Source organism: Lissotriton helveticus, chromosome 9 (genome assembly GCF_964261635.1).
Source record: "Lissotriton helveticus chromosome 9, aLisHel1.1, whole genome shotgun sequence".
NCBI classification, from domain to species: domain Eukaryota; kingdom Metazoa; phylum Chordata; class Amphibia; order Caudata; family Salamandridae; genus Lissotriton; species Lissotriton helveticus.
In genome coordinates this window covers 960,562,808-960,577,249 of record NC_136070.1, presented here as the reverse complement: position 1 = coordinate 960,577,249, position 14,442 = coordinate 960,562,808, and the positions used below count along the sequence as shown (strand labels likewise).

Here is a 14,442-nt window from a genome sequence, read left to right as displayed (position 1 = left end):
GGTACATCCTACAAGATTAACGCTGGAAATAGGGAGTTTGAAATTAAGTGCTCCCCGTGGAATATACAATAACTAAGGAAGGCCTACTTTTAAATAAAATAGTTTCATGAAGAGATCAAGAGGGAAATTCGATGAGATGCACTTTGAATGGTAATGGTTTGCTGCTAAATCCAGCACAGTTGCACTTTTTTGAAAGTATTCCGAAGTATTTATTGTTGAAATAGTTTGTTCATAAATCTAGCACAGTTGCGCTTTATTGAAAGTAAACCAAAGTATTTCTTGACTACTGTGGCAATGTAACTATATTTGGTTTTTCATGGTAAATTCGAACTTTTTTGGAACAAGTAAGGATTTATTGTGATGATGAAGTAACTATTATTAATATTGTCTATTATGGTATGCTCTATATATTGTGGAAAAACATATCAACGTATGAAAGGCTTACTTTGTTTTTCTTTTGCACTTCGCTGGAAAATGTAATGATTCATTGTGAAAACAAAATGATGATTATTAATGTTATTATTATGGATTGCCCAGTGAATTGGTGAAAAACATATTATGGTAGGGAAGGTTTATTTGTAATAAGAGGGCCTCATAAAGAAATCAAGATGGGAACTTGACGAGTTGCACTTTGAATAGTAATAGTTTGCAGCTAAATTTAGCACAGCTACACTTTATTGAACGTATAGCAATGTATTAACTGACTATTATTTCTTTTTTATTGCAGATTAGCATTTTGCTGGAACAATTAAGGATCTATTGTGCTGATGAAATAACAATCATTAAAGATTATTGTGTAATATGGTAAGACCTATGTATCTGCGTAATAAAAAAAAGAATATGCAAGAAATAGAGTTTTCAGAAAATGTATATGGTGACAACGGATAGGATGTTGTCGTCCCATGTGCAGAATGATATTAGTATTCAGAGAACCCTTTTCAGATATGCAGCTTTTGCAGTGGTACAGAGCAGTCCTTTTGTACAAAGTAGACACCAAATATCCAATACCGCTTCAATAACTCGGTTAAATCTTGCAAATTATGAGAAAAATTTGGAAAACTACTTCACATGTAATGTTGAAAAAGAAATGCGTATGTCCAATGTTTCATACAAGACTTTACCTTTCAGTTATCGACAAATATTTTGGCAGGATAAACTCAAAGTGATTCTTTGAGTTTCAGAAGACCTAGCGGAATAGGCAGACATTTTGATACAAATAATTGAACCTTTGAATAAAAGACCTCCCTGAGGCGACTTGGGGCATACTTACGCAGAGACGGTGTGTGTGGGGTTTCTCTCTCTTTTTCTGCCTCTGTTGTTTACTAATTTGATACTTACTTGATCATAACAAAAAAGAAAATATACATGGAAAATGCAATTGTGTAAGGATGTACTTGGCCAGAAAGTTGTGATACTGATTATGAGTGCTGACTTATAATCAGTGCTGACTTATAATCAATCAAAAAATATAAAACATTTTTAAAGTTGCTATTTGAAAAATTACACAGTCTCTTACTTGGCACTATTTAGAAAAGTATTTTCAGGTGCAAGCACATTTTTACGATCGACATGTCAGGAATTCAAAAAAAGATTCCTGGATGGTGTTAATGGACTTACTACTTCGGATTTGTCTGCCTCAAATGCAGAGAAATTCAGTTGCAGATCCTACTCAAGGAGTGGGAGGGGCTGTTCCATTGAGTCGTTTGCCTTGTGAGTTTGGGAACACTCACAAACATGGACGTTTGTGGGCACTTCCAAACTACTTTTTTAATTACATTTGTTATATTTGTTAAAATGTATATTAAATCTAATTTATTTTTTTCAAATAATTATTTAATATTTTTCATATTATATATGTGCGGCTCAATGCTTTCCGTAAAGGGGGAGAGAGTGAGGAAATACATAGCGGCGTGGTCCCACCGCAGAGCTACGCACCGCCAGCTAGTGCGTCATGATTACCCAACTCTGGACTAAACTGTGTTGAATCGGTAAAACGAACTTGGGGTAACGGTCGCTGCCAGACACTGGAGTTTGGAATGGTTCCTCAGCAGCCTCAAATATAGGACTGCAGTTGAAGCAACACTAATCTGGAAACCACAATCATTCCGGTGAGACAGTAAGAATAACGGACAACCTGCTGGATGGTTTTTAATCGGACTGAAAACGCGAGACTACAAAGTCCATCATGCTTGGCTAACACCACACTATGGGTGACAACTAGAGGGCCGGTAATGATTAAAATCAGCAATTGTTGTGGCTCGCGAACAGTTCCTATTTGCCTGTGCTGACCTTTGAGAAAGTTCACAGACTGAACGAAACGTGTTAGGATTGCCCAAACTGCTCACAATAAATGCTTGCAGCATCTGTGTTGCGTGTGCGGCTCAATGCTTTCCGGAAAGGGGGAGAGAGTGAGGAAATACATAGCGGCGTGGTCCCACCGCAGAGCTACGCACCGCCAGCTAGTGCGCCATGATTACCCAACTCTGGACTAAACTGTGCTGAATCGGTAAAACGAACTTGGGGTAACGGACGCTGCCAGACACTGGAGTTTGGAATGGTTCCTCAGCAGCCTCAAATAAAGGACTGCGGTTGGAGCAACACTAATCTGGAAACCACAATCATTCCGGTGAGACAGTAAGAATAACGGCACAACCTGCTGGATGGTTTTTAATCGGACTGAAAACGCGAGACTACAAAGTCCATCATGCTTGGCTAACACCACACTATGGGTGTCCACTAGAGGGCCGGTAATGATTTTTTTTTTTTTTTAAACTTTATTTTTTCAGCAAAATAAACAATACAGTCCCCCCAAAATTGGCATCAGTATAGATAGATACAGGTGTATACAGTTCACAGTCCTAGTATGGCTCCAACAGTTGCAGATATAACAGGAGATGCAAGATTTAAATCCTCGGGATACAATGCTAGTATAGACACTGACAATAAGTGACTTGTGCGCAGTCAACAGGGTATTACTCCACCACCTACTCTCCCTCCCCCCCTCCCACCGCCCCTTCCTCAGGTCCTGATTCCTCGGAGGAGAACAATGCTGCACTAGTTGCATCGGAGTCGCTGCCAGCCGACCCCACAGCGCACATCATACGCCATGCAAGTAAGTCCTCCGGTAACCATTCATCTCTACGCGTATGCTTCATGTGCGTTTCTTGAGCCAATGTCCATTCCCCCACATCTCAAAGCCACAGTGTCACATCTGGCGCCCTTTGCCCCATCCAGGTAATAGCCACCCTCCTTCTAGCCAGTACCAAGAGCAGCTGTAGCATTTTATATGACAGATTCCTCTTCCTAGGTCTGGGGACCAGGGCTAACAAACAATGGAGCGGGGTTAGGTCAAGACTCAGACTCGTGACCTTCCGGATATGTACCACTACTACTCTCCAAAAGTCTCCTACCAGTGGGCACTCCCAGGCCAAATGGAGAAATCCAGCTCCGACTGAACCACACCTAGGACAGGCATCCGATTTATCCGCAGCAATGCGGTGCAAACCAACTGGGGTTACATAAGTGCGGTGCATGAAATTAAAATGGATCAGTTTAAAACGTGCATTACACGACACCTTCTTGGTAAGCGCCCCTATCCGCTTCCGCTGTCCCGGGTCTAAGGCAACTCCTAGAGGGCCGGTAATGATTAAAATCAGCAATTGTTGTGGCTCACGAACAGTTCCTATTTGCCTGGGCTGACCTTTGAGAAAGTTCACAGACTGAACGAAACGCGTCAGGATTGCCCAAACTACTCACAATAAATGCTTGCAGCATCTGTGTTGCGTGTGCGGCTCAATGCTTTCCGGAAAGGGGGAGAGAGTGAGGAAATATATATATATATATTTTTGCAATAAAGAGCCTTCGAATTGTTCCCCTATTGTGGCCTCTGCCTTTCCTTCGGGAGGGGGTTTTTGGACATTTTGTACATCGCTAGCCAGCGGCATGTTACAGAGGCCCCTGCACACAAGTTGGCCTGATCAACACTGGCTTTTTCCGCCTCGGCGAAAAACATTTTGTCTTCAAGTTATTGAATGGATCAGGCCCACCATTGTTGAAAGGAGGAAAAGAACCGGTGTCGGAGCCTTGAACTCCGCGTCGGGAGAGTCGCATTGTCGGACTTACCCCCGTGAATTGGATCCCTGTGGGCGACGGTGGTGCAGTTGGGGACTCGAGGAGGAGGCTGAGTGTTTCTGCGGGCACGGCAGGAATATGAGAGAGGGTCCTACCCCATTCTGTCATTCGCACAACCACTTGGCCGCCCGATCCCAGCTGATTGCTGCATGCTGGGATATGCAGTTCAACATACAATCCAGGAACTGTGTTAGGTGATATTGCATCATCAGAAGGGGCAGAGCGAATTGCGGCTATTTCAGTTGTTGCAGGTTCAGCAACTTTGTGGCAAACGACTCTCCTCCTTGACCATACTGGGCGCTGAAGAGGCTACACAGCCGAAATGCATACACCCGTTGTTGCCTTTTTTTTTCAATAAAGAGCCTTCGAATTGTTCCCCTATTGTGGCCTCTGCCTTTCCTTCTGGAGGGTTTTTTTGGACATTTTGTACATTGCTAGCCAGCGGCATGTTACAGAGTCCCCTGCACACAAGTTGGCCTGATCAACACTGGCTTTTTCCGCCTCGGCGAAAAATATTTTGTCTTCAAGTTATTTAATGGATCAGGCCCACCATTGTTGACAGGAGGAAAAGAAGCGGTGTCGGAGCCTTGAACTCCGCGTCGGGAGAGACGCATTGTCGGACTTACCCCCGTGAATTGGATGCCTGTGGGCGACGGTGGTGCAGGTGGGGACTCGAGGAGGCTGTTTGTTTCTGCGGGCACGGCAGGAATATGAGAGAGGGTCCTACCCCATTCTGTAATTCGCGCAACCACTTGGCCGCCCGATCCCCGCTGATTGCTGCATGCTGGGATATGCAGTTCAACAAACAATCCAGGAACTGTGTTGGGTGATATTGATGATCGGAAGGGGCGGAGCGAATTGCGGCTATTTCAGTTGTTGCAGGTTCAGCAACTTTGTGGCAAACGACTCTCCTCCTGGACCATACTGGGCGCTGAAGAGGCTACACAGCCGAAATGCATACGCCCGTTGTTGCCTAATTTTGCTATAAAGAGCCTTCAAATTGTTCCCCTATTGTGGCCTCTGCCTTTCCTTCGGGAGAGGGGTTTTGGATATATAAATATATATATACATACACACAGACACGTTGGTTTGAGTTAAGCAGGAGTTGTAGCGCTCACCATGGGTGCCTCTCCCTGCGGCGGAACCACGCCACTTTCAATATTGAAACACAATCCTTCTTCCGAAAGAAAAATGGGGCACACACCATTAGTTTTCCACAGCAAGCGTGATTTATTCTTGGATCCTTACAATAATGCAGGGTGAAAAGCAAGTGATCTACACGTTTCGGTGTCCCTGACACCTTGGCCACGATCAATTCTTTGCTTTTTTTTCTCATTATTTAAAAGCATTGTGAGATGGTCGTTGCATAATTTCCTGCCCAGTGATATTTAACGTCCAGATGCATTATGGTTGCTGTAGTTGTTTTAAGTATATATGAAAACTGAAAAAAGCAATACAATGTACTTAATATGAGAAAACAGATTTTATGTTGTTTTTAAGAGCTTTTCACTTGAGAATGTCACCTTTAGTAGCAAAGCCTATTAATTAGGGATTGCATTCATTATTTAATTCCCTTACTGCATGTTACTCATTTCATCATTTGCCTCTAGTGGAACAAAAAGGTGCATATTCTTCATCTCTTTCTCATTTTATGAATTCCTTGTTTATTGTCTTCCCTTTCTTTTTTTCTCTTCATTTCCTTCTAACATTTTTTTTTGTTACTCATTTTTTTTCTTTTTTGTTTTCTTTTTCTTTTATCCAAACATATTCATGTGCCTTTTTTTAAGTGAATGTATAATTCCTCTGACTGATTTAGGCCGTGTGGATTCAGAGTTCGAAGATTTAGACTGTGGCGAGATTCTTTCTGGCGTAAGAGTTTCTCTCTGCCTCCTCCTCGCACATTCCTCGGAATTGTTTCAATCCCGTAGAATTTCAATCGTTTCCATTCTCCTTCATGAACCTGTTCCATATGTTTCGCAATTGCGTTTGATCTGTCTTTATGGATCGTTGCTCTTACATGTTCCAGTATGTGTTTTTTCAGTTCACATATGGTGCTTTCCACGTACAGCAGTGGACACGGACATTCCACCACATTTACCGTGTATTGTGTTTTGCACGTGATCAATTGACGTATCTCCCTCATTTTGTTATTCGCCATTTTGACTTCTTTTGTTTGTTTTGCGATTTGGCACTTTTTGCATGTATGGCATTTCAGAAATCCCCTTATTTTCAACCATGTTTCATCCCTTTTCTTTGTTTTGAAATGAATGTGGATGAGGTGATCCTTCAAATTTCTTGCCCTCCGGTAGGTTATCGTCGGATGTTTCCCAACTATTTTACTCACAGTTTTGTCCAAATGCATGATTTTCCAATTTTCTCTCAAAATTTGGGCAATTTCTTTGCTATTCTGTGAGTAATCAGTTATTAGTCGTATGGGTTCGGGCTCTTCATTTCTTTCTTCACTTGGACCATTTAGGCATTCTTCTCGAGATTTCTCATTTGCTCTTGTCCAACACTTTTCCACATTGTTTCAATTTCAAATCTTTATTTCGGCATATATGCCATAAAAGAACAGTGCACACATTACATTGCATTCCATTGGATAAAACAACATATCACTACTTAAAAGCATTAGATAAAAATACAATTCATGTTGGAAGATAATTTGAGCGGAAACAATACATTCATATGTCGTTGGGTGGACCACCACATCGGTTCCAAACAAATCAGTTCAGTTACAATTGATGCCCCATTTTTTTCCTTTGATAAAAAATAGAAAGTAAAAATCTACTGACACAGAGTAGGGGAGGAGGAGATGAGGTAGCGGTACGGCTGCTTCTCCAGGCGCAGCAGTCCTATGCCTCTCTCTTGATGGACGAGGCTAAACAGGCGTGGCTGGCCACGCGGAGCAGGATATACCAGTGGGGAGACAAGTCCGGTACCATGCTCCATAGGTTGTGTCAGCAGCGTCTCCAGCCGATCACGCTGCCGGGCCTCACTGCTGAGGACGGAGTGACGATTACAGAGCCGGCCGAGCTTGCAGCGAGTTTCGCCGACTATTTTAGGTCACAGTATGCCCCACGAGACAGTCTCCGCGCTGAGGATGTGGCTAAATTTATTGACTTGCCGCCTCGGGCGGTGTCTGATGAGGCCAGGCAGGAACTAGATGCTCCACTTACGGCCGAGGAACTTGGGGAGGCACTGGGCCAACTTAATGTTGGTAAAGCACCGGGTCCGAATGGCTACCCTTGTGAATTTTTTAAGAAATTCCAGCTTCTCCTTGGGTCCCATTACCGTTCTACTCTGGAGGCTGCACGGGAGCGGGGCAGATTGCCACCTGACTGGTGCCACGCCGAAATCGTGGTTTTTCAAAAACCTGGCAAACCCCCTGACAGACACGACTCTTATCGCCCCATCTCGTTACTGAATATAGAAGCCAAGATTCTAGCAAAGGCACTAGCGAATCGCTTACTCCCCTATATGGCGGACTTAGTCCATCCAGACCAAGCAGGCTTTATGCCCCATCGGGCGACGCGGCACAACATCCGGCGAGCGCAAGCAGCGGTAGACGCGATGGGAGTCCTGGGAGAGGAGGCGGCTTTGTTATTAGCGGACATTCATAAGGCGTTTGATTCCGTCAGCTGGACGTACCTTTTCGCGCTCCTGTCTCGCCTCAACCTGGGCCCGGTGCTTCTGTCGTACATCTCGTTGCTTTATACAGACGTCACGGCGTCCGTTCGGGTCGCTGGGGCCACGTCGGGGGTATTCTCCATTGGACGGGGGACCCGTCAGGGGTGCCCGTTGTCCCCGTACTTGTTTGCTCTAGCTATGGAGCCTCTAGCGGCTTGGGTACGCATAGACGCACAGCTCCGGGGTTTTGTTTGGTCTGAAACCCTTTTTGATAGGATTGCCTTGTATGCGGACGACGTCCTCTTCTTTCTTACTGACTTGGATCGCTCGGGGCCCCGAGTGTTAGAAATTATGCGAGTTTTTGGAGAAGTCTCGGGTCTTTGCTTGAGTTTAGGCAAATCTACCTTCTGGGTGCTAGGAGGCGGGGCGGAGGTGGGCCTCTGGGCGTCAGATTTACGGCAGGCGACCGACGGTTTGAAGTATTTGGGGGTGTTCCTTTCAGAATCCACCCGTGTTACGTGGGAGCGTAATATCGTACCTGTGTGGGATAAGGTTCAAGAGGATGTTAAAACTTGGTCTCGGATGCCTTTAACCATTTTTGGTAAATCGGCGATATTCAAGATGGTGGCTCTTCCCCGTCTATTGTACCAATTACAGAACTACCCTCATCCCATTCCTCCCCAGTGGTTTCGACAAGTTAATTCTACCCTGAGTCGCTTTCTGTGGGCTGGGGGCGCGGCCAGAGTGGCCCTGAAGACGTGCTTCCTCTCCACGTATTGTGGAGGTTTGGCCACCCCAGATCTGTTGTCATATTATCAGGCTTCACAGCTGCTCATACTCAATGGAGTGGTGGTATGGCGATAGAGGAGACCCGGCATATGCCTTGGAGCGCTCATTGATGGGCGACCATACGTTGCACACGGTGCTCTACTCGGCCCGGCTGCGGCGGGCACTGCCATGCGTTATGAGAGTAGTCTTTGCTGTGTGGCGGCAGGCGTTACGTCGTATGGGTTGGTGGGGTAGGCTAACTGCTGAGACACCGTTGTGGCATAATGGTCAACTCCCCGGCCTGATGACACTCTCGGGATTTGATGGCTGGGATGCAGTCGGGATATCAACGTTGGGACAGGTCATGTCCGGGACTACTCTTAAGTCCTTCCAGGACCTTAGCGCTGAGTTCAGTATGCCCCAGACCCAGTTCTTTCGCTACTTGCAATTCCGGCATGCACTCACGCCCAGTGTCGCGAACCTCGACTCGCTCCCTGAGTTTAGCCCCATTGAAGCTAAGGTATTCATGGGGGACCTTGGCGATAAGAAGATCTCTCGCATTTATCAGACGATGGTGACCCACTGCTCTTCTACCTTGCTACCTTTGAAAGCAGCTTGGGAGGCTGACATAGGTCCCCTAGATGACGATGACTGGAGGGAGGCCCTGGAGTCCCCACGCGGAACCGCAATAGCGATGCGGCTTCGCCTAATCCAATTCAAGTACCTTCATAGGTCTTATTATACACGAGAGAGGCTCTGGAAGGCTGGTCTGATTGGCTCGTCGGAGTGTCTGCGGTGTGGCGCGGCTGTGGGTACACTGCTGCATACAGTGTGGTCATGCCCTAGACTGATTGGATTCTGGAGGGGCGTATGGAATTGCTTGTCTGAGGTCTTGGGATGGGACCTCCCACGCACTCACCGGTTGGGCTTACTCCACATACTCGAGGGCGTGGGTGGGAACATCTACAAGCGCCACCTATTGCTACTGGGCCTAATAGTGGCCAAGCGAGATCTAGCCAGAGCGTGGAAGGGTGTCCGGGCCCCCCCCCCCTGTGTGCATGGAAGGCTGGTCTGGATTTTTATATGGGACTGGAACAACCTGTGTTTGAGGCGAGAGGCTGCCCTCATAAGCACTTTAAGATCTGGAAGAGATGGGCGGAGTACAGGGGGCTGCTTCTTGATCCCCCGGTGGTACATGAGGAAGAGTTATAGACAGAGGTACCGGAGTGCCTCCTTACTGTGTCATGCCTTACGACCGATGATAATCTGTGTCTACTGCACGTGCATAGGGTTAGGGTGGGATAAGGGGAGGGTAGTGGGGGAGTTGGGCATTGGGAGTTGTTGGGGGGGACAGGGGTAGGGGAGGGGGATCCTTACTTTGATTTCTTCTCCTTTTCCTTGGTTTTGTTATGATGAGTGTACACTATGCTGCAATGTTTGGTGGCGCTCTCCTGATTGTGGAGAACCACGCCTTTTGCTCTGCTTAAACTCAATTGAATAATAAAATTACGTTGTGAAAAAAAAATCTACTGACACTAAATGTTATCGGTTGAGATGTATTAGTTGTTAGGATTCTCAGAGCCTGTGAACATGACCTCAGGCCTAAGAGTAGGCATATTGGTTTGATCCATCTCTTTCTTGCCTGAGCATACAGAGGGCAAAAGAGGAGGATATGCTGCTCGTTTTCAATCTGGTCAAGTTCACACATAGGACAAATTTCGTCCATTGCTTGGGACGATAAATCGCGATTCCTAGCCCAACGAGCCAAAGTTGTTTTAATTAAAAGGTTTCCATACCTAAATTTTAAAAATAAAGTTTTCGCAAGTGGGGGCTCTATTTCATCCATAAAAATCTCATAAAGAGGTTCGTCCTTAAAGTTTAGGAACTTTGAGACTAAGGTCCCACTAGTTGTATTGCTTACAGTCCTATTTGCTATAAAGGTCCAAAAGGCCCTTTTTAGGATTTGTTTGGGGTTGGCTGGTAATTGCTCAGGGTTCTCCCAGAAGTGTTTCAATCCTATACTACTCAACCAGGTCTTAACATGCCTTAGCCATGGGGTAGCAGTCTGGCTGTCAAGTGCCATAATTTCTTGTAACCCGTCTCTGTAATCTTGGAGTTCCGGGACATGCCATAATCTGACCCACAGCATTAGAGGTCGAATCAGAACTTGGTGGTCAGTTCTTTTGAAGTTTAGGTCCAATTCCAAGGGTACTAGTGGGGTGCCTCTCGGGACCCTCACCAGACTTCGCATAAAATTATTATCTGAGGCTTTAAAAGTCTCCTTGGCCCCAGGGCCCCATATCAACAAAGGCAACATATAAGTGGCACCCTTTGATCATTACATACTTCCAATAGAGGCAGCAAAATCTAAAGATCTGATCTATTGTGCTAACTTTTGATCTGAATCCAGCTTGGAATTTGGTTAAAATTTTGTTTTCATCCAGCCAGTCACTCACACGTAATAAAATGTGTTGTGAGTAGATTTTCTGTAGGATGTCCATTAAACTTATTGGCCGATAATTGCCTTTTTTAAAGATTAAAACAATTTCCGCTCCCTTCCAACTTTCAGGGAATTCTAAAGAGCAAGATAATGTATTGCACAAATAATTAATATAAGGTGCCCATACTTCTAGGTCGTGCTTGTATAGGTCCCCCGGGATCTTGTCCAAACCTGGGGCTTTCCCAGATTTGATTTGGGTTATTGCCAGCTCTGTTTCCCCTAAGGTAAAAACCAAATGGTCTGCTAAGAGGTCATGGTTTACCACATTCGTGTCCATCTGTGAGTCATCATATTTTTTATATAGGTTCGTAAAATGGGTAACCCAGGTTTGCTCATCCAGAAAAACATCTTTTGCCACCCTACCTACATGATTCCCATTTGCGACCAGCCTCCAGAAAGCCACGTTATCACGCGATCTGGCGGCTAGCAACAAATCAGCCCATTTGTCTTCCTCCCATTTTATCTTTGAGGCCCTTTGGATAGCCTTATAGTTATTCCTGGCTCTTTTTACGTCTCTTGGAGACTTGGTTTTTATTGCCATTAGTAATTCCCTCTTTGACTCTCTGCAGGATCTATCATACCATGGCTTGCCATGGGACAGATTCTGGGTCTTTTGCTGGGATTTTTTGGGTATTTTGGTGACTAATAATCTTGGGTCAGCAAAAAATTTCTGATGTAACAACATAAAGGACATTCTAGATTCGTCCTCAGGCTTTGCAGCTAAATAGGGTCCAAATATCCCAGCAAGAAGTGAATATATTTCACTAAGGATGTCACTGTTATCCAGTATAAACTGCCATTTTAGAGATCTTCTGTTGTTACTAATATGGATCTCAAGATTATCAGCACTATTTTCCTCGAATGGAAATTGCTGAACCGTATCGCTAAACAGTGAGACATCTAAAGTCAATATTAGGGGGAAATGGTCACTTTCAAACCGTTCCATAACTTCAAGGTCCAAAAGGTGTGTCCAGAGGGGTATAGAGGCGATCACAAAATCTAAGTTATTTTTATAATTATTCCTGGTAAATGTTGGTTTCTTAGAGCTATCGGATGGTAACTGTCCGTTACAAGCCCTAAGAGAATGATCCGTACATAAGTTAATCATTTGGAGACCCTGTGTTGAACATTTGACCGATTTAACGTTCTCAAGAGTAGGGATTTTGTTCGCCTGATCCTCTTCCTCAAAGATTTCACTAAGGCCCAAAACTGGCTCAAAATTACAGTTTAAGTCACCAGCCAGGATAACAAAATCTTCTCTGGGATCTAATCCACTCAGAAAGCAATCCAGTTTTATGATGGTTGGTGATTCTCTTGAAGAGGGTAAGGGCCTATTGTAGACATTTACTAGAAATAAATTCTTCCCGTTACCAAGCACAATTTTTAAAGCTAGTAAATCTACAGAGTTTGTATCTATCTTCTCAACTTTTGCCCTTAAACTTATTTTCACCCACAACAGAAGTCCCCCTGACGGCCTTCCACTTTTGGAGGGTATCGCACCTATACCATAGGTCTTATAGCCCACCCTGTGAGGCGTCTCCACTGCCCAGGTTTCTTGAAGTAAACAGAGATCAAAAGACTCTATAAAAAGTGCCCACTCCGGATCCCTCAGATTTTTCACAACTCCGGCTATATTCCAACAGACCAATCTAACCGGCAACTCAAGAGCAACTGACCTCTCGGGGAGAACCCTTGGCATCTCTTCATAACAATTGGAAACCACAGGTTGTATTACCAAGGGTGTTGCCTCTAATGATGTCTTGTTACTCAAAATGGTTGTGAGTGATACCTGTTCTTCTAAAATATTTACATCATGAGGTACATATGCATCATGGAGAGCAATCTTATCCAAACCAAAAGGCACAGAGTTCGCCAGTACATCAGGTATATTGACAACACCCACATCCCCAAGACTCATTGTTTCTGGCCCCTCGCCACCCTGAATCAAAAAACATCAGTCGCAATCATCTAGACCACTAAAAATGTCAAACCTATTAAAGGTTTCTAGAGGTGTAAAAGGTTTTAGGTGGTCCATCCTTCTATTCTGGAAATTGCGTGTTTTGGCCGGTACATAGTTCCATCCCAAAGAATCTGGGACTACCAAAGGACGAGGGACATAGTGCAAATTGCTTGTATTCTGTGGTATAGGGGGATACGTGACATATTGATTACTACCAACATTCTGTGCAGTAGGACAATTGATTGATTGAGTTTGGGTTGTATGCTGTAATGGTTGATACTGGGATGGATGGTACTGAGATGAGTGGTACTGAGATGGAAATACCACTGACCTTGGGTAGAAGTATGTTAGTGGTTTAGGGATTATTGTGTTCTTTGAGCCACCTAATTGCCAATTTAATATAAATTGGACAGCAGAAGGATCCCTAAAATTCACGACTACCACATCGCCATTAATGTCTTTGGGTCTGCCCCCTAGCCATTGGAGCCGACGAACATGGACGACCTCACCATTTATGTTATTTGCAATTGGCCTGTAAAACCTCAGCCAATGCATGATCTTATTCTTTAATTGTATGAAACCCTCTCTCTTGTTTTGTCCCAGCACAGGTACCCCTGTTAAGACGACCACATAGGGTACTGCCTCTGGCGGAAGTTCGGGCAAGGGTGTCTTTCTAGGTTCCCCCCCAAGTATGTCTGGTTTCCCCCACCTCCCTTGATGGATTCCCTGGGAGTTTATTAAGGATATTCTCAGTGGTTTTATTTACAACATTAATCGACAGTTGTTCATGGTTTTTTTGGTTCATTTTAGGGGTAATGTTGGGTTGTGCAGATACTGAAGGTATATTCCCCATAGGGTTGGAGGATGATGCCAATGGGGAAGGAATGGCAATAGGGATAGTTAAGGGTAATTGAACTGGTACTAGTATGTTAGATGATACATTGTTTGTTAATAAACTAGTAGCATTGTTTGGTACATTTTTAGATACAACATCCTTACTACCCAATGCATACTCAATTTTACACAATCTACATTCTACTTCCATCAACCTCTCCAAAATAGATGCAGAATAAGATTTAATTAAACTCTCTATATTGAGTAATGTAGCATGATCCTTATCCTCAGTAGGCACATTAACAACCACATTAACATCCATGTTGTCCTCATTGTCTGCTAGCAAATTTGGTAGGGGAGAAGATGTAACAAGGGACCCCTCCATATCTACTTGAGGAATACTAGGTTTCTTCACAGTGCTAATAATAACTTTTTTCCCAAAATCAGTACAGCTCAACTTAGGTTGTAACAAATCCCCCCTTTTTCGCCTTTTTTTGTTCGGCGGCGGACCGTAAATTTTCTGCAGGGGTATGGGTTTTTTTGCCCTATTACACAGTAATTTCACAGAAGGCAGAGCATTTCCCTTCGTCATACTTTGGCTACTGGTATGAGGAACTGG

General features: G+C 44.4%; 2 protein-coding genes across 5 annotated transcripts in view; both read right to left on the bottom strand.

Annotated features, from left to right (window-relative positions):
• Nucleotides 1–14,442, bottom strand: part of MON1A (MON1 vesicular trafficking associated A) — a 214,200-nt gene that overhangs the window by 112,753 nt on the left and 87,005 nt on the right. The window lies entirely within an intron of this gene.
• Nucleotides 5,857–13,205, bottom strand: LOC144783087 (uncharacterized). The gene is made up of 3 exons (XM_078662249.1): nt 11,611–13,205; nt 10,060–10,904; nt 5,857–6,921 (listed from the first exon to the last, which is right to left on the bottom strand). Coding segments are annotated over exons 1-2 (1,338 nt in total). The 5' UTR covers nt 12,948–13,205; the 3' UTR covers nt 5,857–6,921; nt 10,060–10,903.